General features: G+C 46.9%; 1 protein-coding gene across 12 annotated transcripts in view; it reads left to right on the forward strand.

The window, feature by feature from the left end:
- Positions 1 to 26650, forward strand: part of ush2a (Usher syndrome 2A (autosomal recessive, mild)) — a 190504-nt gene that overhangs the window by 162246 nt on the left and 1608 nt on the right. For 8 of the 12 annotated variants that reach the window (XM_048974032.1, XM_048974038.1, XM_048974040.1 and 5 more), the window contains 11 exons: positions 10539 to 10766; positions 11801 to 13299; positions 14357 to 14678; positions 18334 to 18540; positions 20069 to 20307; positions 21926 to 22143; positions 22260 to 22436; positions 22759 to 22842; positions 23744 to 23985; positions 25385 to 25456; positions 26284 to 26508. In XM_048974032.1, the coding sequence (XP_048829989.1) occupies positions 10539 to 10766; positions 11801 to 13299; positions 14357 to 14678; positions 18334 to 18540; positions 20069 to 20307; positions 21926 to 22143; positions 22260 to 22436; positions 22759 to 22842; positions 23744 to 23985; positions 25385 to 25456; positions 26284 to 26508 (3513 nt within the window). Of the gene's footprint in view, positions 1 to 10538; positions 10767 to 11800; positions 13300 to 14356; positions 14679 to 18333; positions 18541 to 20068; positions 20308 to 21925; positions 22144 to 22259; positions 22437 to 22758; positions 22843 to 23743; positions 23986 to 24769; positions 24873 to 25208; positions 25457 to 26283; positions 26509 to 26650 lie in introns of those variants that run through there. The other 4 variants (XR_007382187.1, XR_007382186.1, XM_048974034.1 and 1 more) reach the window with 4 other exon arrangements.

Here is a 26650-nt window from a genome sequence, read left to right on the forward strand (position 1 = left end):
CTCAAATCCGAGCTGGCAGCTCGGTAAACAATCTGACGCCGTGCACCTTGGGGGGAGGGCACTGAACGCCCCCCCAAAGGCTCTCTTTCTGCAGTGCGTCTGAAGGCGTCCGCGAGCGGTCAGAAAGTATCAGTGTGATGGAGGAGTTACAGCAAGCAGGACGGCCTGCTCAGGCGAATCATACAGCCGGAGAGGCATGCTTCATATCCTGCGATGGGGCCCTCTTCCTGAGGTGTCAGCAGGTGCGCTGCACGTATGTGTGTCTGCTTCTTTGTTGACGTGTGGGCTTATTTCATCGGAGGTTACGTTAAATACGGAGGCCTATGTGGACTCAGCATGTCCTAGAGCTCTGACTAACTTTTGATGCCCTGGAACGTAATTAGCACTGCTGCATCTCAGGGTGATCAAGTTAAAGTTTGCCCATCGAGGTCAGTCAGTGCTTGAGAAGAAGAGCAGTACCCTATTTATTCCTGTGAGGAATGCACGTGGTTTTTCACATACCCCATCTTTCTCTCAGTGAGCGACACAGTCAGATACAAGGTTCATTCAATGTCCAGTGTCCCTGGAGCAGTTTGGGTGAAATACCTTGCTCGTCAGCCCAGTGGTAATGATTGCTCTGTCAGCGACGGGTTTCAAACCCATAACCTCCTGGTCATGGTCACAGATCCCTAATTCACCAAGCTACAGTTATTATTTTGCAAGCACTTTTATCCAAAATAATGTATGGTAGAGAATCCTGGGTCAGCCAGTGCCTCATGAAATTGGGGGTTAAGGGGCTTGCTTGTAGTGAAATCACGCGATGGGATTTGAACCGGTGACCTTCTGAACACAGGCACAACACCCAAAGCCGCTGAGCCACACACGGTCCCCCAAGCTGCTCATTCAGTGCTGTGATAAGTAATATGACTGGCATTTCTCAGCCAGTACGAACCTTCCCACATAGCACTGCGTTACCTGCACTGTGGGTGAAGAAGTTTTTGAAGTGCCCAGAAAGAAAGTGTAGAAATTAGGTCACACACATCGAGCTACCTGGCGTGTGGTGACAGTGTTAAATGTTCAGCAGCATCAACCAAGCACACACACACGAGCACAGTCATCACTTAGACCGTGTGACTTCCCAATCATATCACCCCCTACGTATCACACCTTGGTCACATGACCGGCGGTGCCCACCTGACATACTTTTTGTGTTTGCTGCATGTTTTGGGGAACATTCTTCAGTATATCACATTACTGCAATGAATGATTTGCACTCCTGCTATGTTTATTGCAGTCGTTATCCAAGCTAGTCCCCAAAAGGGTAGTTATGGTGTAGACCCAGCGCAGTAACATCCCATACCAGCCAATCACAGGCCTTCTGTAGAAGCCGACAGTCCCCCATAAATCGGTGTCCAGTGCGGCCAGATTCATTCGCTTCCCCCGGACATCTGACCGCTCGCATGCCTCGACGTAACCTAATAAACAGAATGGAAATAGCATTAGAGCAAGTAGTGAGGGCACATTATTGGCAGGCGAACAGTTTATTGAAGTTCAAAGCCCATTAACATTGATGGAGCAATCATTTGAACTTCAGAGCAATTACACTGATGGACATTGAATGGTTCTCCCATGGGCTCCAGCAGCAGTCAGATAGTGTAATATGCCTTTATAAAAACAAACGATGGTGTTAATATTTAAGCTAATTCACTATTTATGGAAAGTAAAGGGGTCAAAAAATTACCTCTAATACTGTATATGATTAAACCAAAAGGCTGTAGAAACAACAGAATGTTACTGTTGCTTCTGTGAATTTTGTTAGATATGACAGTTTATGAAGAGTAATGTATGACCAAATTAACTAATTAAATTGCCAAATCGTATCCTCAATACTTCCCAGATTAATATAACAATCAAGGATTGCAAATCACCTCTTCTAATGAAATATTCTGCAGGAAATCTGATTCAGCTAAACATCTTACTAAAAGCCAAAAGATATTAAGGTTATGTGGAAGTAGGGTAAAATAACAGGAAGTGTTAATGTAGTAGTAATGTAGCCGGTGCGGTAGGGGACAGTGACGCCGGGGTTCACCCGCCGGTGACCCCCACCAGTGTGCCGCTCCCCCATATCGATGCTCCTCTCCTTGTCTGGCAGGCCATAACTTTCCTCTGACCTTTGAGTTTGTCAGCCACAATTTATACTCAATGTAAATCGCGACCTTTAACCTGCCTCATTTATATTTAAGTGCCAAACTGTGATCGCACTCATTCATCAGCCGGCTTCACCTAAACTCGAGCGGGAAGGTAGCCCTTACCTGCACGCAACTCTCTGGTGATGCTTCTTTCCTCGCTAAACTTATTTCCCCGCTTGCTTCTTATTACTGTGCTGTTTAAATCTCATTTGGTTACAGTATCTGTAGGATATCATCCTCACACTCGGCACCGTTTAATTAATCGCAGTCTCTGCTTTACTCTCTCATTGTTAAAGGCAATTACAGGGTCAGGCCCCCCAGGAGTGAATAATTCCCGACTACAACATAAAACGATCCCACACGGAGTCAAGAGCGATGTGTGGCTCCTGAGAAGACAATATGACAATATTTAAGGGGGTTTCAGTCATCCAGTTTATTCTCTCAGCCCCCCAGAAAAAGTATTTTAATATATCCATTTAGCAATTTGCCCTGTGTTTTCGTGCATATTTCATACAAATTTTGTAGTTGGAGACCCCCCCATCAGCACCATCCCTGCTCAGCTAATTTTTATCATGGGGGGCCCAGAAACATGGCATCCCATATTTCTTAAGATTGAAAGTTGCAGCCCTACAGGGGGCTGACACCCCCCCCCCCCCCCCCAAGAGTCAATTCCTGGAATTGTCCCTGCACCGTGTCGTCATTCCAATTATCTTTCTTTCTAATTGTAATATGTTGTAAATTTAGGCAATATAAGCAGGAAACGTTCGTAAAAGTGACACTGCAGTATTTAAACTTCTGTCTTTATTTTCTGTAACTACCAGCCATATGTATACAGTTCATAGCGGCCTGATCTGATTGTGTAATTAAGTAGGCGGCTGTGCTTCTGTTCTGGACTGTTAAGAAAATTGCCCTTTATCTTTGAGGTCTTTCTTGGTCACGCAGTTTTTTTGACAGTTTTTCTACAGCCAGCAGTCATAATTGCAAAGTTTGGTGTGTTAACAGATACTTCCATTAAGCACTAGATTCAGCACAATGCTGGGAGCCCATCCAATAAATAACATGAGAAAATTCAACAGCAAATATTGTTGACCTTCGCTAAAACCTGAAATTGATGACATTTTAATCTGATTATCTTTTGTCATCAGATGCATTTAACATATTTCTTTTGCTTACAATTAAGTTCACTCAGGCTACTTATTGGAATATCTGTGATGAACTTGGCATTTTTTGCCGTTTTTCAATACGTAATTTAATACAGCTGAAATTCGGGAAAACAGTGTTTGTGTTTTGAAAGAAAGTTTAATGAACTCAAAGTTATTGTGCTCTCAGTCAAAGAAATCTGTGGCTACCCTTGTCCAGGTTTGCTTTATCCAGCTGCGGGATTATTCTCTGAATGTAAAAGCTACTCATCGACAGCCTGTTTGCTGACATTATACATTAACAAAAGTTAGCTAACATTTGTTAGATGTTACTCATACCAGGTATCATAAGTTTCTGATCTGTAGGGTGTTCGAGGGCCAAAGCAAACCGGAGAGAAAGTTCCAGTGAGCAATCGCTGCTGTCCCCCCCTGAGCCAGAGATGGATGTACAGCAACAGAGAAATTAATTATTTGGGATGCAATTAATGAACGTCATCACAGACAGTCTTTTATCAGCTCTTCCTTTCTTATGGAATAATTTACAGTTGCTGCTGGCTTCCCTTGGCAGTCCTCTCACAGTCTTGACCTCTAGAAGTCGCGCTGGAAGAGAATGCATGAGAACACGTGCTTTGCTGTTAATCAGACAGTAATTCATTTTCCCTACATCTCTGGTCCATCTGAATTATAACCCTGACCCAATAACATCTATGGCAGATTTATTATTTTTTTCCTTTTATTATTTTTGTGCTAATTTTTCATTTTAAAAACTCATTGTGAATTTTAAGCCAGTTTTTTTTTTGTTTTTGTTATATTTTGGCCAATGAGGTTTGTTTTGTTATGATGAAAAGTGTGTCTCCATGTAAATTGCAAATACCCCTCAGATATCTGTATAAAAACATTTTCACATAGAAAAATAAATCATCGCAGTCAGGCTTTTTGTTCTATCTGACCAATCATAGACCATTTTACAAAATGGAAATATATCCAAGAAAATTATTAATATATTATTAATACGCTGTTTTTTTTTCCTTCTGGCGAATTAAACAAATATGTTTTTGCTTAAAGACTAGCAATTTCTCTAGGCAAAAGGGCATTATTTGTAGGGAGTAAACAAACTTTAATCTCAATCTAAAGATACTTTGCACGAATAATCTTGAACATCCCATGCAGGGGAATGAAAGTTGTATAAAGATTATACTTGTACGAGTACGAGAGTGAACCTTCTAGCTTCCTCTGGCTTTCCCCTGCTGGTCCATGACATAGTTAACATTTACCCATGACAAGATTGCAGTGATGGTTATTAGGGCAGTTCCTCATGGCTACATTCATAACCCGTCGATCCCAGTGGATCATTCTGGGCACTGACTCTGTGCTGTATCGCTATTGATTTTGCTGTGGCCAGCTGTTGAATGACTGCAGGTTGATTCTCCCTAGTCTACTGATTTTTTCGTTTTCCTTTTGTGATAGGGGATGCAGTGGGGGAGGCAGGAGAGTAAAGTTACACGCTCTGTTGGTGAGAACCATAATACTGAACCAGTGCTCAGCTGTACTAAAACACAGGGTACTGTATTTGGTTGGGTGCTTCAGTCATCCAGTCTTCACCCCTGCTATGCGCAATATTATTATTATTCATATATTTTATTATTATTCCTTTACCGAAATGTATAGAGAGAAACAAAGCCATGATATGTTTATCTGTACATCAAACCGCTTTGTCACATCACTTGAAGTGCAGATGATTGATAGACCTGTGAGTTCACGACAGCAACGACGAAGTAGTGCAAATAGAAATTATTCCGTAAAAAGGCTATGCAGTATTGTAAGGTATGTTCATATAACTGTAACAATAATGATGTGTTAGTGTGAGATGTACATATGAAGGTGAAGCAGCCGCCCCACCCCCCACCTGTTCATCTGAGATAATCATCATCGGTGGTTTTTGCTGTGGGTCTTACAGTAGGAGGCGCCGCTTTTCCCCGCTGGAGACTCACTTTTGAGATAGAAGCCGCCCCCCCATGGCAGATGGCATGACATTCAGCCACGCTCATCAGTAATGTTGGGTAACACGGCGGTCGGTGCGGCCCACCGCGCTGCCGGGCCCGGCCCAGCCCGTCTCGACCTGGGCCTCGTTCTGGCCAGCTATTGATCCCTGGCCGGGCTGGGAGCCGCAGTCCGTGCCAGCCCTCGTGATTAATGGGGGTGTCGTGCCGATTGGACTGAATGAGGGTACGGAGCTCCAGCACCACGCCTGCCACCCCTCTCCTCTTCATTACCTAGCGCTTACCAGGCCTACATACAAAATTAATCGGGCTCAGTTTGATTCTATGAGGAACTGAGCTCTGCGAGTGCTGGTGTTTTTCTCTTTTTTTTTTTTTTTTTAAAACCCCCCCCCCCCTCCCCCGGCTGATCTTTCCAGATGTTGCGCAGCGGCCCAGCGAGGAGTCAGCGCTGGGAGATGTATTAATACATCCTATTGATTAGATCAGGACCCCTGACAGTCATTTGCCGAGATACCATCTGGACGCCGTTCCAACGCCTTCACCGAAACAGGACGTGACACCTTATTAATCTCAACTCTCGCGCTATAGACAGTTTGCCTTTTCCCGCAGAACCAGGGCCCTGTCAGAGCGCCGCAGAAGCAGGAGGACCTGAAGGGTGCAAGAAATTAAGGTTATTACACAAATTGAGCCATATGGTCCAAATATTTCAGCGCTGAAATTTACTAGGCAATAAAAATTGCTCCTGCCTTCCTAATGGTGTAAATTACAGTTTAACCACTGCTCTAATGATGTCCTTCTGCCGCCTGTAACCACTCTAACATGAAGGACATTGTTTAAAAAATATCAGGGAAAAAAAAAGAGGGAGAGAGAGAGAAAGAGACAGGGATGCTGGCTGCTTGTTTACAATCTGTTAGTTTATCATTAAGATCACAGTGAGGACTGCTGAACCGTAATGGCTGCTCGCTGGACCATGGACGCCACGGAACCGCTGCAGAATTGTGCTTAAGGAGCAGGATCGCGGACAGGTACTTTGGCTGGCCATTTTAAACGGGACGCTCAGCAATGAGCCTTTTTGTTATGGGATGGCACAGCTGTCGGGGGGAGCTTGTTTAAATCGCAGGGTCAGCCCAAATGGGCTTTCAGTGTGTCGTTGGTGCATCTTACCTGGGGTGTAAGGACTGGGAGACATGTGCTGGCCCCCATATTTAGTTTGGCTTTTTTTAGTGCCCCCCCAAATAAATAAATAAATAAACCTTCGCATTTAAATTTTTAAGCTGTATCCGTCTTAATATCAAGCTCTCCACTACACCCTTTTGGCAATTTTGGCATAGTATTCCTTTGGGAGGACAGTCCTAGTCACTGCCGCAGACTGACGTCCATCTTGTCCTCCCCTGGCCCCAATGACATTCCCAGAAGCCCAAACTGTAGCATGGCACAGGTGAAGTGGGGGCATTGGACAAATTTACATGCTTCTTTACCTAAACAGATGTAAATAATGGCAGAAGACGTGAAGTTAACAGCCGAGAGAGAAGCCTGCCTGTTGCACTTAGGAGGGAGGTGTGCACTTGTGCCGTAAATGCAGCGATGTATTGTGAGCGAATGCCTTTTTCTCAGCGTTTTTAAGAGCGGTAATCAGTAATGTGTAAATCAGTGCGAAGGCACTTTCTCGGGATAAATCACATACCATCACTGTAAGCTGCTGCATCCTTTTGAGGCATTTAGACCCCTAATGTTTATAGTTGTGTTCCTCCTCTTCCTCTTGAGGGTGAAGAGGCACTTCCTGATTCGAGAGTAAAAGAAAAGACAATTATTTGCCCTTGGATTCAGCGGCTGGTTAGATGAACTGCTGTGTGCTTCCTGTGAGGGTCTGGAGGAGTGGGTCCATTAGGCTGCGAATCTTCATCAAGGCCGAGAGCGTGTAACCACTCCAGGCACGGCGAGCAGGAGCAGCTGGGCCAGCCCCCTGCCCTCTGATTCAAGGGCCCTTTATGTGATTGAAGTTCTGCCCCATCGGGGCATATGGATAAACAGCACATAATTAACGTAGAAAACAGTTTACAGATTTGCTCGTCTGTGTGTTTACAGTGAAGAAAAAGAAAGAGGTATGATTTTATACACATGCAAAATAATGGAGCTTTCCATGGTGCTGAAATAATCTGAAATGAAAAAAAAAGACTTATTCAACGAACTTAACAGAAACAAAATACATCCATAACTGTTTTCAACTATCATTGCAAATTGTATTTTTAGTTTCCCATCTGCTATAGCAAAGGTGTTAATCCAGTCCATGAGTATCAGTGTAGCACCTTCTTCTTAGCTGAAGACTAATTGTGTCACTGAAAGAAAGATTGGCTAAATGTTTTATTAGGGTCAGCCCTGTGGTAAAACGGGTGAGGTGCATTATGGGAATTTTAAGGCAAGCGACCCTGCACCACGGCAAGGTCACACTGGCATTTGTCCATGGTCACATTGGCCAGCGCTCTCTGTGCTGGGAAAGTGCTTGCTGAGAGAATTAAACAGCCCTGCTGCCATCCTTGGCCCCACCCTTCTGTCCGGCACCCCTGAGCCACCAGACAAAACAATCATGGCTGCCAGTGTGCGGCAGGCATGGCTGTGTGAGCTCTCCCAGCATCCCGCCCACTTTCTCCCTCCATGTCTGCCATGGAAAGTGGCTGGTCCTGTAGCATCAGCACCTCTGCCTGCTACATGGCAGGATACAGCTGCATGCATGGATTCCGTTACCTCTCTATTATCTGTACTTTGTGCCATCGTTGAACCTTTTTGCCCTTTATTCATATTTTCCAGGGCAGTGGGAGCTGCACCCACTGACCAAAAATTAATTTGCCTTCACTGCTTCCTTTTAAACTGAAGTCACATATTTTAAGATTTGGTGGATACCTGCACAGTTCATGCATAGTGTTTTACTGAACACCCTCAGTGAGCCCTGTAATTGCATTTCACATTTTCCTTAAATATTTAACTTTTATGTCCTTTGTTATTCATTCTATGCAACTGGAGGATGCTGGAGTCACATGACCTGGAAACTGCAATAACTGGAATTGTTTTAATTACGCTGTAATTTACATAGAATTTCAAACAGACTTACAAACCAGCTGCTTCTTTAGTATATAAGAAAAATTAAATGAAAAAGGTAAGATCCATATGCCCCCCCCCCAACCAAAGATAAGAGAGTCTAACCCAGAATGAAATCAGTATGGCTTTGCTGGTTTGTTCCCAGTATGTTAAATGAGTCAGTCGTGTACCTTTGAAGGGTCAGGAATCTTTCCTTTAAACTAATCAGCATAATTGCTGTGACAAATACACATGGTTATTCTTAATTAAAATCATCCTCTGGTCCGATACACTCCCACTGCTGTCTGCTAAAATAACGTATACACAAAGACTCGATGAAGCAGGCTGACCAGCATTCACCATCAAAAAAAACACATCGTATGAAAGGTTGAAAGGTTTTTTTTTTTCCTCCAAACAAACGAGGTGTTCCTCAGAGCTGACGTGTGAATATACTGCAGCACCTCTCCGCTCCTTTTGGCATTTCCTTTAGTGTGTTAATTAAAAAGCCTTCGCTCCCAGTCACTGGTGATACAGCATGTCTCTGTGTCTCCATGGAAATGTGTTTACATTTGGAATCAGCTGTGGGAAGATCTTGCGTAGCTTCTGTGAAATTACACTCTATTGATTTAGTCTGGAACAGCCCCTGTACTATATGCAGCTATGAAATAGTTAGATATTAGCCTTTTTAGTCCATGTCCTAAAAAGGCTGCTTTCTCTATTTCCAGTGTTCAGTCTTGGCAGTGCAATCAGAATCTAAATTAAGCTCCATCACTTCTCAACCCTCTGCCAAAATTTTGCTTGGGTTTATGCCCCGTATTCTGAAGAGCAGACACCTCCGTTTCAGGATGGGCAGATTGCATTATTTATGCCCAGGAATGTCGCGCTTTTCTGGAAAACAAAAAAACTAAAACGTGAATTTGTTAATTTCCTGAAAAAGGAAATTGTATTTACATACAAAGCAGATCTGGCTCTTTTCTCCTTATTTCGTCTGGCAGCGCTGCCTGTATGTTTTAATTTAATTGTAAAAGATATTCCACTAATGAAAACTTAAACACTTCCACTTTTACTGTTCTAAGCCATAAACATTTATTTAGAAATCTATAACAAAATCAATTCTCTTAGTCGTTTTTTAATGGCCGTCCTGAGTGGCTTGGGAGAGTGGGGGGGGGGGGGGGGGGTTGTAAATGGCTAGGTATCCGTGTTTAGTAAAGTGTTTGATAGCATTGCCATCTAGGGGCAGAAAACATGTCTCTGTGCTGAAATAAAGCAGAATGAAACAGCTGTTGCCATTGACAATGTGCATATGTTTTATGTTTTATAATCCACATCCTTTCCATATTTCACAGCATGAAAGATACCTTTAAATGTCCCAGAGCTTCCCACATTGTCAGGGATTTGGTGTCTAATCTGTCGGGAGAAGATTATTATTTGCGTCCGAGCTTCTGCCATTGTTTTTTGGCACTCGGTAAGTGGGTGCATTTACAAAAGAACTGTACCCCCACCCCCCACTCTCTTTTCGGAGGGAAATTATTAATCTTGTTTGCTGTTTTTAAAAACACACAGGCAAAAAAATGACCATAAAAAGTTTATCGGGGTTGTATTTTGCCAGCTTTGTTCTCTGTGATCTTAAGAGCCGTCCCACATTATGCAAATTCCGCCCGCGTGGCCGGGGATTGTGGGTTGGCTAACTACTGTAAAGTAGCCCTATTAATCCACCCCGAACAGGAGGCGCTGGGCACAGCCTGCATCTTCCCAGGGAGAGTCACTCTGGTGCTAATCGATTTGAAAATTGACGGCGCTGTGTCGCATGGAAGCTATCAAGTCGGTGTCATCATGCACCAGGGGTCTGCTGGACTGGGTATGCATGTGTATGATATGGGCACGTCCAGAATCACTGCGGAAATGCCCCCCTCTGTGCATCCTATAAACCCGTGCTGCTCTCATTCGGAAGTTTTATTTAGTTTTTATCCCTTTTGTTTGGTTTATGTTTTAAGCTCCGTGGCTTTATATTCAGTTGGACACCAAAGTTTTGTTGGGTTTCTGCAGCTGCGACACACTTATTACAAATAAACTTAGCTGATTTATTTGCATTAGTGGTTATTTGGCTGCACAATGCATGAGTGCACATAGGTCAGTCCTCTGTTTCCCGTCTTATGCAGGGCAGCGAGCTGGAGGCCCACCTGTTTGGCCTGGACCCCTACACCAGCTACAGCATCTGTGTGGTAGCCGTAAACACCGCGGGAAGCCGCTCCAGCCCCTGGGTTTCGACGCACACCCTGGAGGCTTCGCCTGGCGGCCTGGCTAACTTAACCGTGGAACAGCGCGAGGACGGACGCGCCCTGCTGCTGCACTGGGCCGAGCCAAGCTCACCCAACGGGGTGATCAAGGTGGGTCCACCCGGGGTCGGCCTCAAGACGTGTGGTCATGCATTCATCCTTATAATTCATGGACACGCATCTGAGAATTAGGCAACATACAGACCCCCTATATTAAAGGACACTTAGAACTCGTGGCCGTAGATGGAAATTAGCGGGAAAACATTTTAAACACTTGAGAAAACACTTCTGTACACAGCGTGTAGTTAAAGTATAGAATAGTCTTCCTTGTTCATGTAGTGCAAGCTAAAACCCTGGGTTCCTTTAAATCAGAGCTAGAGAAGATTTTAGCATCTCTGTGCTATTAGTTAAGTTCTCCCCAAACAAGCTTGATGGGCCGAGTAGCCTCCTCTCGTTTGTAAATTTCTTATGTTCTAACATATAGGGCTCCTCACCATGTGAGCACGGGCAGTACTACATGGGAGGGGAAACAGCTGGAGACATAAGCACATCTATACATACAGCATCTTTTTCCAATAAGATAAATAAATGTGCATTCAGCTACACGGTGGAAAGCGTGTTTTGTTAAGACACGAGCCAGTTACTGGCTCATTGCACATTTAATTGCTCTATAAATTTAAATTTCTTAATACTGCATTATTTCATTCATCAATTTGCATTCACGTTCACATTTACGGCATTTGACAGTTACCCGTAGACAGAAGGACTTGCGTAAGATTCATGAGTGAATACATTCTGATACCAGTTCATTTGAACCCAGCGAAGACTACCATCACTCTAAAAACTCTGTTGGCAAGTAAGACATTTGTTTTAAAATTATAAGAGTATAATCTTGGAAGTGCTAATCCAAGTACTTCCGAAAGAGGTAGGTGTTTAGTCATTTGAAGGCACCCAATGACTCAGCAGTTCAGACATCTAGGGGAAGTTATGTAACGTAAAGATATTTGTAAATACTTTTCATTTTTGGGTGGTCTTTGCAATTTACTCAAAACTGTCATAGTTTTTAAACAGAACAGTTGGATGCCTTTGAAGTACTTAGTACTTACTTACTGTATGTTTTACTGCCTTACTTTTCCCATCCGCAGATATATAACATCTATAGTGAGGGCAGTCTGGAGTTCAGCGGTTTGTCCCGTCAGTTCCTCTTCCGTCGCCTGGAGCCCCACACTCTCTACACCCTGGTGCTTGAGGCCTGCACCGAGGCAGGCTGCTCCAAAACAGCCCCACAGCCCGTCACCACGGTGGAGGCCCTGCCCTCCTCCCAGCCCCCGCCCATAGCCCAGTGGGTGGGGTCAAGCAGCGTGGTGCTCAGCTGGTCTCCCCCAGTTCGATCAAATGGCAAGATTTCCCAGTACCAGGTTATGGGCCTGAGGTGGCCGGCTGAGGAAGATGCCCCTGGGAATGTACTGTTTACAGAGAACAAGACCAAGGCCCACGCTTTCTCCCACAACGTTACCGGTCTGCAGCCCTGGACAACGTACAAGTTCTGGGTACGGGTGAGGAACGGGGCCGGCCATCTTGATAGCCCCCATGTGACGGTGCAGACCAAACAAGCGCCTCCGGAAGGGTTCGAGGCACCCATTGTCACCCACCTGGAGGGAAACCCGAATGCGGTGGTGGTGTCATGGATGCCCCCCAGGGAGACCAACGGGGTCCTCTTATCCTACCGGATCCATAGAGACGACTCCAGCTTCCTCTTCAGCTTGGACTCCAGTGTCCTGAACTTCACAGATGAGGGTGTAATGGCGTACACCATGTACAGCTATGCTGTGACTGCCTGTACTGCAGCAGGCTGTGTCACTAGCCCCGCAACGAAAATCAGGACATTAGAGGCACCCCCCGCTGTGGTAGAGCCACCAGTAGTGACTGATATCTCCACACAACACTTCAATGTGTCCTGGACCAGACCACCGATCCACAATGGGGAGATCACGCATTACTCCCTGGAGTTAGACGGTGTGGAGTTCTACAGAGGGAAGAAGCTGTATGCGTTGGCTTCGGGCCTCCAGCCGTACACAAGTTACCTGCTAGTCCTCATCGCCTGCACGAACGGCGGCTGCACGTCCAGCTCGCCAGTGGCAGTCCGTACGGTAGAGGCTCCGCCCACTGGCCTGCACGCGCCGACCCTGAGGGTCACAGGCTCCGAGTCAGTGGAGGTCACCTGGGGAGAACCTGAGCACCCAAACGGGGTCATCTCCGCTTATGAGCTCAGAAGAGATGGGCTGCTCATATACGCCGGCATGGCAACTCACTTCCACGACTTCACCCTGCTGCCTAATGTGGAGTACAGCTACACTGTCTTTGCCAAAAACAGCCAGGGGAGCACCAGCAGCTCACTTGCCACGGCCAGGACCAACCCATCCGCACCATCGGGCATCATGCCGCCAACTCTGCAGCCATCCAGTTCAACCGACATCCTCGTGGTCTGGGAACCCCCCATCCGAGCCAATGGGAACATCGTCAACTACACCATCTACTGTCGGGACCACGCCGAGTCCAGCCTCGAGAGCTTGGTCTTCTCTTCAGACCACAGTGCCTTCCTAAGTCGATCTGTCATGCTCTCAGACCTGAACCCATATTACAGGTAAGTCTTGTTTTCTTTACCCTAGGCTCCCATAATACTTGAAAGGCCAAGGTTGACGTTACACAAACGCAATCACAGTCTCAAGCATCTCCTTGCTGTTTAATTAAAAACAAAGGGATTTTCCTGGGAACGGACGGCACTACGAGCAGCACACGAGGACACTGGCTTGAATCAGAGGTGGCCTTCGTGGGAGGACGTGGTGGAGGACGAAGCAGTGTCCTTGTTCTCCGCAATGACATTAGCGAGAGAAAGCAGTATCTCCCCAAAGAAAGTGCTAATGACATCCCCAGTGCTGTGCCCTTTCTGCAGAGAGAGAGAGAGTGGGTGACGGAGAGGAAGAGCCATAACCTTGAGGCTCTGGTCATGTTTCCATCTCCTGACCCAGACAAAGACAGGGGACCATTCAAATGAACGATGATTAAAGGCTCTCGTTGTGTACATATGTTGAACCGAAATTCAGATAAGCGGCGGATAATAATAGCTCATCAGCGTTATCACCAGCTCATCGACGACCTCAGCCAAACGACCTTCCTCCTATTGTACTCTATGCCTCTTCTCTCCCTCTGGAAGACCCAAACTGAAGAAAGGACCTTGCCTCTCTACACCGTACATGCGACCTTCTTTTAAAGCATGTTTTGGAAGCTGCCGCATTCTTCTCCGCAATCATGTTTGAGACGTTCCACCTAACAGCAGAGGCGGAAGATGGAAAACAGCCTTTATGAATGTTATATCTGTAGGATGTGACCTGGCTCAGGTTGCATCGTAGTGGCCGTACACTGCATGGGTTTGGTGTTAATCAAATTCAGAGCTGGCACACTCTCCTGTTGTTCCCAAGATTCCTCCGTGCACCCTAGGTGTCTCCCGCAATCGTAAGACTTCTGCTTCAAGCCAGTCAGTTTGAGGGCCCTACTGTGGACTCTTGTGGAATGTCCCTCCGGGATCAGCCCCTCTGCAGCCCTGACTGGACATGTGGCTCTTGAATATTATAATTGTCATGTGGACCATGCTCATTATTACCATCAGTGAGATGTTGTTTCTTTCCCATGGCTTTTCTCAGATACGAGGTTAGACTGGAGGTTTGTACTATGCTGGGCTGCGCTTCTAGCGACTGGGTGGCTGTGCAGACCTTGGAGGCTCCCCCTGCTGGCCAGGTGGCACCAACGCTACAGCTGCAAAACGACGTGAATGGACTGCAGACCACCTTCCTGCTCTCTTGGCCCCCACCCTCACAGCCCAATGGGAAGATTTTACACTTTGAGCTATACAGGAGGCTGGTAGTAGACGGCATCACCACCCCGCTGTCCACTCTGGTGTACAGGAACACCTCCACTTCATATCATGACACCAAGCTCCAGCCCGACTCTGCCTACGAGTATCAGGTACTGACACCGTAGCAGGCAAAGCAAAGGTCTGCTCCTATGATTACATCTAGGTCTTCTTGCACTAACAAGATGATTGATATGAGGTAGACCGTTGATCTGAATGTGAGCTGGCTCTACTGCTGAGCACGAGCAAGGGCTGTGGGTCTGAACGTGGGCTGGCTCTACTGCTGAGCACGAGCAAGGGCTGTGGGTCTGAACGTGGGCTGGCTCTACTGCTGAGCACGAGCAAAGGCTGTGGGTCTGAATGTGATCCAGCTCGGAGTTGCTGTTAGCTTCACCTTCCTTCCGTATCCCAAAGGCATGCTGTCCAGGTGAAATGGTGACACTAAATCACACAGCATGGTGTGACCGGTGTCCCGTCCGGAGAGTACCCCCCCTTACACCCCGGGAAAGCACTTATTGAAAATGGATGGGTGTTGTTCTTGGCGTGATGCATATTTGACTCTTATTAGTCATTCAGCTTTGTGGTATCGGGTCCGTTCACTTAAGATGCCTCGGCATCAGCTGCCTGCTTCTGCTGTGAGTAATGGGACCTCGCCGTCTGCGGGCCACACTTTCCTGATCACCGCCAAGCAGTCATTTGCCGAGACGGGTATTTAATCTCGTCCCATATTCATAGCGCTCGCAAACCCTCAAAGACCTTCCTTAATTGACAGCCTACCCTTTAGGACAAAACAACATTAGCATTTGATCGTCAGACTTGAGCGGCACGGGCAGAGCGGCGATGAATTGATAGAGTTTGCCTTGATTGTTTCATCTTATTTATGAGGTGTAATTTATGACACCTGGCGGGCGGAGCTGAGTGACGACGGACCGCAGGCAGTGCCATAAATCAGGGCCCGGCAAAGCGCTAATGATTAGGATCGAGCCGATTGAATTAACCGCTGCCCTCGGAAATTACAAGTACCAGGAAGGCCTTTTAACGCGGAGCACTCGCTGACTGTGCTCTGAAGAGGCAGGGCACGGGACGAGGTGGAGCGACTTGGCTGGTGGGGGACTTTTACAAGGTTCCCTGTATGCCACTGCTTTTAGGCCCCCAGTCCAGGGTTTTCATGTGGCTAACTGCTTCACACTGTGTTTTGGTAGGCAGTGTTCTAGAAAAAGAACCACTGTAATGGCGGAGTATATTTGCATATGGGGAATTTGTCTCCAGTCGCTCTCATACATACAGTAGAGAGAGAGAGACAGTTAAGACAATGGTCACATGCAGTGTAGCTGATAAGTGTATAAAAAGTGCAGGAGTGCATGTCAGTGTAATGAAAGTTGGAATAAATTTAGCAGAAAGTAGGAAAAGGTGTTGAGGTTCATTTTCAAAAATTTTATGTATAGCTGTTAGTCCTCAGTGTAGGAGTGCATCATAGTCCCTCCTCTGGGGCATAAAAGTTTTACTTTCTTTAGTATTATGCAGTATTTTCCTGTCAATAAGGTATGCTGTTGTATAGAGTAATCCTGTTCCTGTTTGCTGTTATATAGTACATTACTGACAATCAAGAATACTGTCCTGCAGTATTAACCTCTTACTATTAATAAAGCATGCTGTTGTATATCATTATTCCGTTCCTTAACTGACATGCAGTACTTTACTGTTAATAAGGAAATCTGTTTTGCACTGTTGTCCTATTCCTTTGATGTTGTACAGGGGTTTCCTGTTAACAGAGCAGCCCGTTACAAAGTATTATCATGTTTGTGTCTTTATCCAGGAGTAGTTCTGTAATATATTGTGATACATGAAGTTAGGATTGCATTGTTAAATTCTGCAGTATCGATGTATTGAACATCAGTGCGAAGGCCGCAGGTTTTATGCTGTTCACTTTTGACTTTTGGCTGAAGTGCCTGTCTTTCTTCAAATTTGTTATTGCTGCCCCCTACAGAACCCTTGAACTAGTGGAGATAAGCAGTGTCTGCATCTACTTTATTAAAGTGTGTCAATGAGTGCCCAGAGATGGCATATTTTTATTTTGCTGTAATTACCATAATTAAATCTGTAGTTAGTCTTTTCCTGACACAAGGACACATGGGAGGGGAGGGGGGGTTGCTTCTCTAGCTCCCGGGCAGGGAAGAGGGGCTCACCTTCGACCTTTTCATTATTCAGCACAGCCAAAGTCATCCCCAGACTTCTTCTTGCAGCTATCTAGTGCTGTTGTTCAAACCCGGGGCAAAAGATCTCATATCGAATAATCAAGCGATGAACAATCTAGGACATCTAGGCAAAAGAAGACTGCAGAGAGCTTTTACAAAAATAAAAGTAACAAAAATGACTACAAGGACCCACCAGACTTAAGCTAAACCTGTCGTTTGAGGGCCTGCTTGTGATTCTACGCCTAAAATCAGGCCTACCTGTACTCCTTAAAGGACACACATAAGAAATAAATAGTAGATGAAACGCGCGAGTAACTGGGGCAAGAACCATCGCAGTGTTTTGTTTCTTCGCAATAGAGTTCAGTGGAAGCATTTTCAGGATGTTTAATCTGTATTTGATTTAATTTGTTGGTGTCAAACCCTGTTTATCAACGTGATCGGAGCTGAAGTTAAAGCTGAGATTCCCACATGATCAGACCTCCACCATGCCGTCATCTTGGGGCCTCCACGCACCCCCTGAACTTGCCCCTCCCTCCTCTGTGACCTTTTCTGCATCTGGGTGACAAGATGGCCTTATGGTGACCCTCCACAAGTGCTGACACACGCATGCTGGCACCGGGAGGCCGAGGTCCGACAGGAATGTGAATTCCTCTGACGCCTTCTGCAGTCCCTGTGTATTGCCACTTAGATCTATCATCCTGATTGATCACAGTGTAATTGCCTATTATTGAGGCTAATTTAACCCTATATGCTGGTACATCCATCTGCCGCCTCTGTTACTTCTGACAACCGACAAATTACTTACTCATGCAAATCCAGACCTGGGCTGACCTTTTATGGAATTCGTGTGTAATTATACAAATGCTCCTCGATAAATAAGATTACCTCACCTTCCATGTGTTCGTCTGCTCGCTGATGAAGGTGAAATCTAATTTTCATGTAGATTCGTTCGAGGGACTTTGTTTAATAGGTGCTGATGTTCGTCTATTATTCATGCCGACAATGCTTCGTTAAGACAAACCCATGTGGGTGGTTAATGGCTCGTTTCCATCCAGCGATTCGGGCCTGAGCGAGGCGCTGTATGCGGAGGTCAGCTTGTGTGACTTGGAGGATGTACGTGCTGATGGTTTTGCCTGTCTCCATACTCCATACAGCTTCATCTTCTCCTTTACCCAACTCCTATCTAGTGTGACTGGTCCAAAAACCAGTTTTCCTTGGGAATGCCCACCCCCGACTCTCCACATCACTTGCTCCCTCCCTGCTCCCAACAGAGCTGTACCAGGTATTCGGTGTTCTTGACTGGCTCAGAGCTAGGAGGGAGCAAAAACATGGACTGTCTGAGGGTCCTTGAGGTCGGGGTTGAGAAACGCTATCTTGAACTATCACACCTGGATACCAGTAGAGGGAGATGTGACCTGTCACCAATGGGTAAAGGTGGCCGGGTGATGTGAGATGATGTAGACCGTCCACTCAGGCTTGTTTCCTGTGCTGTGGCTTATCGTGTTCATCTTCAAAATGAAAGCAAAGTTCCGCAAGAGTTTTTCCTGTCACTTGCCAGCATTCTTTTCTTCAGGTGTGGGCAGTGAATTCTGCAGGCCGTGCCGGAAGCCCATGGGCCAGGGGACAGACTGGACCGGCTCCCCCTGAGGGTGTGCCCGCCCCAAGCTTCCTGCAGATCCACGCCACATCAGCGGTGGTGGAGATCACCCCGCCCACCCAGCCGAACGGACCGGTTGGCCTTTACAGGGTGCTTGCTGAGAGTAAGGACGCACAGCTTCTGGTACGGCCGCCATCCAGGCTGTAAGCGCCATTGGCTTTCTCAGTACCTGAAAAACATGGCAGGAACTATCAGCCAAATTGCCAGGTCGCCCAGGTTCTGCTTGTCTTATTGGCCATGTTTTTTTTATTTCCCTTTAGATGATTTTTGTAGAGCTGTACGAAGGTGGTGTTAACCATTAGCACAAGGGAGCGGGAGGCACTGCAATAACATCTGCTTGTGCTGTTTTAAAGCTCCGTGCAGTGCTGCGGTAACATCTGCTGGTGCTGTTTTAAAGCTCCCTGCAGTGCTGCGGTAACATCTGCTGGTGCTGTTTCAAAGCTCCCTGCAGTGCTGCGGTAACATCTGCTGGTGCTGTTTCAAAGATCCCTGCAGTGCTGCGGTAACATCTGCTGGTGCTGTTTCAAAGCTCCCTGCAGTGCTGCGGTAACATCTGCTGGTGCTGTTTCAAAGCTCCCTGCAGTGCTGCGGTAACATCTGCTGGTGCTGTTTCAAAGCTCCCTGCAGTGCTGCGGTAGCATCTGCTGGTGCTGTTTTAAAGCTCCCTGCAGTGCTGCGGTAATATCTGCTGGTGCTGTTTCAAAGCTCCCTGCAGTGCTGCGGTAACATCTGCTGGTGCTGTTTCAAAGCTCCCTGCAGTGCTGCGGTAACATCTGCTGGTGCTGTTTTAAAGCTCCCTGCAGTGCTGCGGTAGCATCTGCTGGTGCTGTTTTAAAGCTCCCTGCAGTGCTGCGGTAGCATCTGCTGGTGCTATTTTAAAGCTCCCTGCAGTGCTGCGGTAGCATCTGCTGGTGCTATGTGAAAGCTCCCTGCAGTGGGGCAATAACATCTGCTGATACTATTTCAAAGCTCCCTGCAGTGCTGCGGTAACATCTGCTGGTGCTGTTTCAAAGCTCCCTGCAGTGCTGCGGTAACATCTGCTGGTGCTGTTTTAAAGCTCCCTGCAGTGCTGCGGTAGCATCTGCTGGTGCTATTTTAAAGCTCCCTGCAGTGCTGCGGTAGCATCTGCTGGTGCTATGTGAAAGCTCCCTGCAGTGGGGCAATAACATCTGCTGGTGCTATGTGAAAGCTCCCTGCAGTGGGGCAATAACATCTGCTGATACTATTTCAAAGCTCCCTGCAGTGCTGCGGTAACATCTGCTGGTGCTATGTGAAAGCTCCCTGCAGTGCGGCAATAACAGCTTCTGGTACTATTTCAAAGCTCCCTGCAGTGCTGCAGCAACAGATTCCTCCGAATTTCTAATGTACAACCCTGGCCACAGTGAAACCTTTCAGAGGTTCATGTAAACCTCATGCCTTTGACCGTATGTGTATTTGTTGTGTTTGTAGCTCAATAAGTAGAGCATTGCACTAACAATGCAAAGGTCATGGGTTCAAATCCCCAGCAACACACGGAAGTTGTAACCCTTCCCTCTGCTTTATGTGGGCTAATAACAGCATCAGGCAAAGTAGTGAAAGGTATTTGTTGGCTGTTTTGCTGTGGTATTGAGGAGAGCGGTAACCTCCTACATTTCCCTGTTTTCTCGACCAGATATCTGAAGGCACATCCCTCCGGCAAACGCTGCACGGCCTGCGCCCCTTTACACTGTACACTGTCAGGGTGGAGGTCTGCACCTGCCTCCAGTGCTGCAGCCAAGGCCCCCCCCGGGAGCTGGTCACCCAGCCAGCAGCCCCTGCCCAGCAGCTGCCGCCCCGCACCCTCGCCCTCAACTCACGCTCCACCCTAGTGGAGTGGGATGAGCCCCTCTCACCTAATGGTGTCATCGAGAGGTACCCATACGCTCACGAGTGCTCTGCCGACCCTCGGTGATCGGTTTGGAGGAACACTGAGCATATTATTCATCCATTAGAATGTATATGCCAGATATTCTCTGAAAACAGTGTTTCCCAACCCAATCCTCTGGGACCCCCAGACATTTTTTGCTCCCTCCCAGCTCCCTAACGGTAGGGGGGTCCCCAGGGACCAGGTTGAGAAACACTGCCCTAAATTCCCTTAATTAACAAAATGACGGACACCAGGTTTTAGACTGAGGTGCAATTGGAAGGGCGTCATGCGCATGAAGCAGTGGAGATCTTACAGACATCTGATTACAGGATGTTCTGAGATGCTGGGAGTGGAAACGGTGATGCTGGAGAGACAAAAGGACTCATAGACACTTCAGATATCATTTCCGTTGTACTTGCCGGTCGGGTTCGACTAGGGATTAGAATAACAGTGGGAGTTCTTCCAAAAGTTATTAATATTAAACATATTAAATCTGTCATGCCGAATGATGCACCACCAGCATGTCCCCATCCTTCCCCCCCCCATTCGACAAGTTCTACTGGTCCTGCACAGTGTAAACACATAGCTTGGTGCCCCAGAGGGACTCGACCCGGGACGCCCTGAGAGCTCCGTCCTACAGGTTAGACTGAGGTCAAACCTCAGGCCATGCCGTTTCCTTGCTGTTTCCGGGAGCCCTGCAGCATGGGAGGAGACCCTCTCTCTGAGGGGTGGCATGTAACGTCCGCCACGGTGTGCCAGCGGACCCCACTCGGGCACCTTCCAGGAATGCGTTGGACACGTGCCTGTTGCCAGGTGCCTCCACTGAAATATGGGCCCAGAGTCTGGCCCAGATCCACGGCTGGACATGAGTGAGTGTCGGAGGAGCGAGCGCTCTGCACTGTGGATCACGCATGAAAGCGCTGCGTTACTGCCAAGTGTGAGCGCTACCTGCGATCAATCAGGGCCAAGCATTAAATGAGTAAGAAGCATATATCCCACAGTAATTCATATAGGCCAGTTATGGGAAACCCGTGTGGAGGAGAATGAAAGCAAGTCATTTGTTTTATTACCTACAAAGGCAATTTTTTCTGAGTCTCTTTTTTTTAAAATGGGGAATTCCAGTTCTAAGTGACAAATTGGCATTTAGTACGTTTACAAATCACCACCTCCTGACATCACCGGGGGACGCTTCTGTTTCATCTCGTACCCGAAGTCCGCAGAGAGCTGCGTTCGTGGTCTGCTTTGTTTTGCATCTCCTGATCTTGCCCAGGACGAGTTTAACTTTGAGAAAATGTATCAAATTGCATTAAAATTCCTATTCTAGTGTATGAGCCTCAATTTCTCATGAATTCTCAGCACAATGAAAAGGTCAAATGTAGCAAAGATGATGACATGACATATCTGCGTACTGAATAATAATAAATTATTATATATAAGCTAAATGTAATGCCCGTCATGGAATTATGGGATATCAAAGGAATCTCCCGTTGTTATGGTGCATTTATAGCAGAGTAAGAATGGCCTAATATGGCATTTATTATAGCACGACTCTTGTATTCCTGTTGTGTTTGCGGGCCATTCCCCTCCCAGCCTCATTCCCCTGTCTGTGCCCACCCCCCACAGCTGCGAGGTGCACACCCGTACCTCCTGTCCGCAGCCCTTCCAGCCGGTGCCCTCCCCTTGCACCCCGGGCACCTGGGAGATCAGCTACTTCGGTAGCGAGTGGAGCTTCAACCTCACGGGCCTGCGGCCGTACAGCAGCTATGACGTGCGCGTGACGTGCTACAACAACGTGGGCAGCACCGCTTCCAAGTGGGCATCCTTCACCACGCTGAAAGAGTGTGAGTGCGCCCAGTACCGCGGTCCAGTCCTGCTGGGACGCCTCCTGTTTTGTCTGCGCCTGTCCATTCAGCTGTCGAAGCGGGTTAACCTCACTGACCCCGCACTCCTTGCCCAGTGCCGCAGTACCTGGCTCCCTTCCTGGTGACCAGCAATCTGACCATGATGTTCCTGGACTGGGGGAGCTCCTTCGCTCTCAACAGCCTTCTGAGGGACTTTGTGCTGATGGAGAACAGGCTTCGCATCTACAGTGGCTTCCACAGCTCACTGCACATCCCTCGAACCTCTGACAAAAGTATTCCCTCTCCTGAACCTCAGAATCCCAAAATAACGATTTACACCTTGACTTTCGCACTAAACCATGAATGATAAGTTGGCACCTTTAGCCAGTATGATCATGTCAATGTCATCATGCTTATGATCTGTCTGTGTCTGTCTCTGTCTCTCTCTGTCTGTCTGTCTGTCTGTCTGTCTGTGTTGGTAGCTTCTATTTATTTATTATTCTTTTTATTCTTTCTTTGCTTATTATCTGTTAAAGAGCTTTGATTTTGTGTAATAAGTTGTTCCTTTTTAAAGAGGTGTAGGTTTTCCATGTAAGAAGCTCTGTGTTCCTGCAGCCTTCTTTTTCCGGGTCACCTGCAACACGGACACTGGCAGTGCCAGCAGTCCCATCGTGACATACAGCACAGCCACTGGCGTCGGTGAGTCCATCGCAGTGGAAGTTGACTCCTCATGTCATGGACGGGTCACTGTGAGCAGTTTGTGCATGAGGATGTAGGACAGTATTTTCCAGTCCTACCCTCTGGACCCCCACATTTCACATTTTTTATCGGGAGCTGAGAAGTAGCATGAATGTGGACTGTCTGGGGGGGTCCTCCAGGACCTGGTTGGGAAACACCAATGTAGGAGACCCTTGGAGGCTTTTGGTGATTCTACGTAAGGTGTTCATTAATCTGCTTGACGCTTTGAGTTTACCGACATTATCAAGCCAGGCTGCCCCGCCCATTCTTCATAGATGCAGCAGGGCATCCATCTCCTGACATTACATTATGTCAACTGTATCTCTGGTCTGACTGATGCCGTGTAAAATTCAATGCAGATGTTAGGTTCAAGGGCTCAACACAAGATTCATGGGCAGAGAACATGGAGACTATCCTTGTGTGTTCTCTTTTACATGAAATGCGTTACTCGATATATAGGGCATCTTAGAAGAAACCAAGCCAGACAAAGAACACATTTTACAAACCTACATAGAGTAAGTTTTTTATTAAATTGTGTTAATCTTATATCAATATTTGATTATATGCACTCAGTGACTGGTTTGGTGGAGCAATAGCAAGCATTCATACCTAATAACCTGGTCGCTGAGTGCATATAATTAAATATTGATATTAAATAGAACAGCAAATCATATGGCTACAACTGAATACTTGCAGCACACAAACAAGGTCAAAAAGGTATAGTTCCTAATAAAGCAAGTCCAACTTACTAGCTAGGTGTTCCTAATGTAGCGAGTGCTGAATGGTACTATGTAGCTGTAAGATCTTACTGTGCTGACTGTTTGCGAGCCGTGCAGCTGAGGGAAATGTCCGTGTTCCCCAGCCCCTGTGGACCCCACCCCCGTGGGGAAGACTGGCACGCAGGACTCCCGGCTGGACTTCCACACGGAGATATGGTTCATCATCCTCATGGTGGTCCTGAGCCTGCTCTTGCTCGCTCTGCTGCTGGGCCTGCTCCTGCAGAGAGCCCTCAGCAAGCCCCCCTTCGTCCGTGAGCGCCCCCCGCTGCTGCCCCTGCAGAAGAGGAGCTCCATGGGCGTCTATCCCCCTTCAGATACTTACACGGTGAGACAGCTAGAGCAGCAGCAGCAGAATATTCACCTACGGTATAAAATCAGAGGGGCTTAGCAGGCACCATTGATGACTGGGCTCTGAGTTCTATCTCACTCTGTGTGGAGGCTATATGTCGTTCTCTTCAGGCTCCAGTTTCCTCTTGGACTCCACATACACACAGAGGTGAGATGGGATTTGAACCCATAACCCTTAAAGTGTGAGGAATGACTGCCACCCATTGAACCACCATGTTCTTGTTCATAGTTGCTCTGCACTGTCAGTACCTAAGGCTAATTGGTGTCTCTAAATTTGTATTGTGTGTGTGTCCTGAGGATGGACTGGCACTGCAGCTCAGTGCTTCCTGGGAAAGGGTCCTGTCCCTCTGTGGCTCTGGTCAGGATGTGCAGTTGGAATGAAATAAAAAGAATCTATTGTTTGTATTGAATCATATTTTGTTTTGGTATAAGAATAGGCGTTTCTGCAAAGAAATCAGCATAGTCTGAGAGAACAAATACGTTTACATTTTTTTTAGCCACTAAAGACGAAGTACAACACAAGTGAAAAAGGACACCATTGAATTTGTGTTAAAAAAAAACATTTCTCATTAATTTTGCTTTTTGATATGTGTGATTCTGTGTAATGACCGCCGTCTATCCATCTCCCATAGTTGTAGGGGGGCCTGGAGCCTATCCAAGGCGGGAAACATCGTGGGTAGGATGCCAATTCATCACAGAGCGCTTAACTGTAGGCCAGTTAGGGACACCAGTTTTCTGAACTGTATGTTTTTCGACTGCAGGAGGAAACCGAAATACCCAGAGGAAGCCTGTGAAATGCAGAGAGAACTAGACTCTACATACATGCAGAATAGGGATGGGATTTGAACCCACAACCCTGGAGATGTGAGGGAGGACCCATTGAATGGCACACCCATTGAATTACCATGTTCTTGCTCAGAGTTGCTCTTCACTGTCAATACCACAAGGGGGCAGTGATAAGCAGCAACAAAGAATGGTTTGAAAACACTTCCTAAGCAGAAGCACCACCTTGTGGTTATAAATATATTTTGATACAAAAAATTTTACGTTATTGTAAATGAAGTTAGGCGTTGTATAATATACTGTATTAAATAAATGCTGTTAACATAGCTCATTATTCAGGTTGTTCTCCCCCCCCCCCCCCCCCCCCCACACATAATTGCTTATATAAAGTTTTACACCCTTTTCTCTTTCCTCTAGGTTTTATTCTTATTTAGACAAAATGGTCTTCTAGCTTTTTGTTATCCATCCTTGCCATTTTCTTCCTTCTTAATGGATCATTCCGGCGAAGTGTCCAGGCAGTCCTGCTGACAGCGCCCCCCCGTCCAGCCTGACCGGCACCCTACTTGCCATTCACGCATCCCCCTTTGTTGCAGCCCCACACCACGCCTGAGCCCATGGACACGTTCAGCACTGTCACCCTAAAAGCCTTCTCCATGCGCGTAGAGGTAGGGGGGCAGGAGCGTGCCTCTGCCTGCCAGCCCCCCAGCGGGTGGCCGTTTGCTCGCCTGGTCGTGTTCTGTTCATGGCTGTTCTCAACACCTGCTTTGGGACTTGCTTCCATCTTCTGAGTTTTTAATCAATACAAAACTAACCTGGGAGTGTAATCAGGGGTGTCACTAAGGCTGTACATTGATTAGTTTAAATAGTGTGTCCTCATTCATTTAATTAAAATCACCGCCCCCCCCCAGTAAAAACTTAGCCCCCCCTTTTCATAAATCTCTAGTGACACTTCTGACTGACTGACAGTGTAAGTTTGGTAGGTGTGTGTGCGCTTTCTCTCTCTCTCTCTCTTTACTTTACACAGGACTTATCTTTGCATGTTGTTCTAACTTCTCCAGATTACCTGGACCAATATTTCCATGTTTCCCAGTATCGCTTGTTTTTTAAATTGAGGTCTTTCTGTCGTTGATTAAGTCTGACTTCAACATCTCACATGCAAAGGTGGAAAGTTCAGGTTCAAAAGGTAAAAATCCAGACCAAGATTTTGTTTCAACCAACCAGCTGAATACTCCGTGACTCTCAATACTCAACTGATTGGTCAAAACCTTTGTCTGAATTTCTGCTTTCTGGACCTGAACTTTCCAACCCAGCTCGCGTGCCTTCTTAAATCATGTTCTGCATGGACTTCCTTGAGTGGTTATTGGGATGATGCTGAAACTACTTAAAATTTTACGTGGCATGCGTCACCAGACTGAGGGACACCAGCGCTGTCTGCATGGCCTTGTAGTGTTGGTTCCCTCTAACCCGAGTCAAGCTGAATCTCCTTCCACAGGGTCTGACTGAAACCAGGACGGTCTGCGGTGGATCTTACTCCAGCTGCCACGGTTCACAGATCACCTCCGTGCTCCGCACGCCAGACCCCAGCCACCTGAGACACACCTGCTCCCAAAACTCGCTGCACCTCAGCGGATGCCAGGTCATCAACACCCACGACAAGAAGTCTCTGCTGGAGGAGGGACTGTGGGACCCTGGGGAGCAGGGCCATGACAGTGGCACGGTGAGTCTCTGGGTTTCCGCAGTCAGTCTGGCTAGTGCTAGATCAGCACCCTCACTCAGCACCTACATGTGTAAGGGGCAGAGGGCTTGCAGAATTTTTACTGAAATTAATGGGGCTGGTAGCTGATTAAGGGGGCAGGTAC

Source organism: Brienomyrus brachyistius, chromosome 14 (genome assembly GCF_023856365.1).
Source record: "Brienomyrus brachyistius isolate T26 chromosome 14, BBRACH_0.4, whole genome shotgun sequence".
NCBI lineage: Eukaryota > Metazoa > Chordata > Actinopteri > Osteoglossiformes > Mormyridae > Brienomyrus > Brienomyrus brachyistius.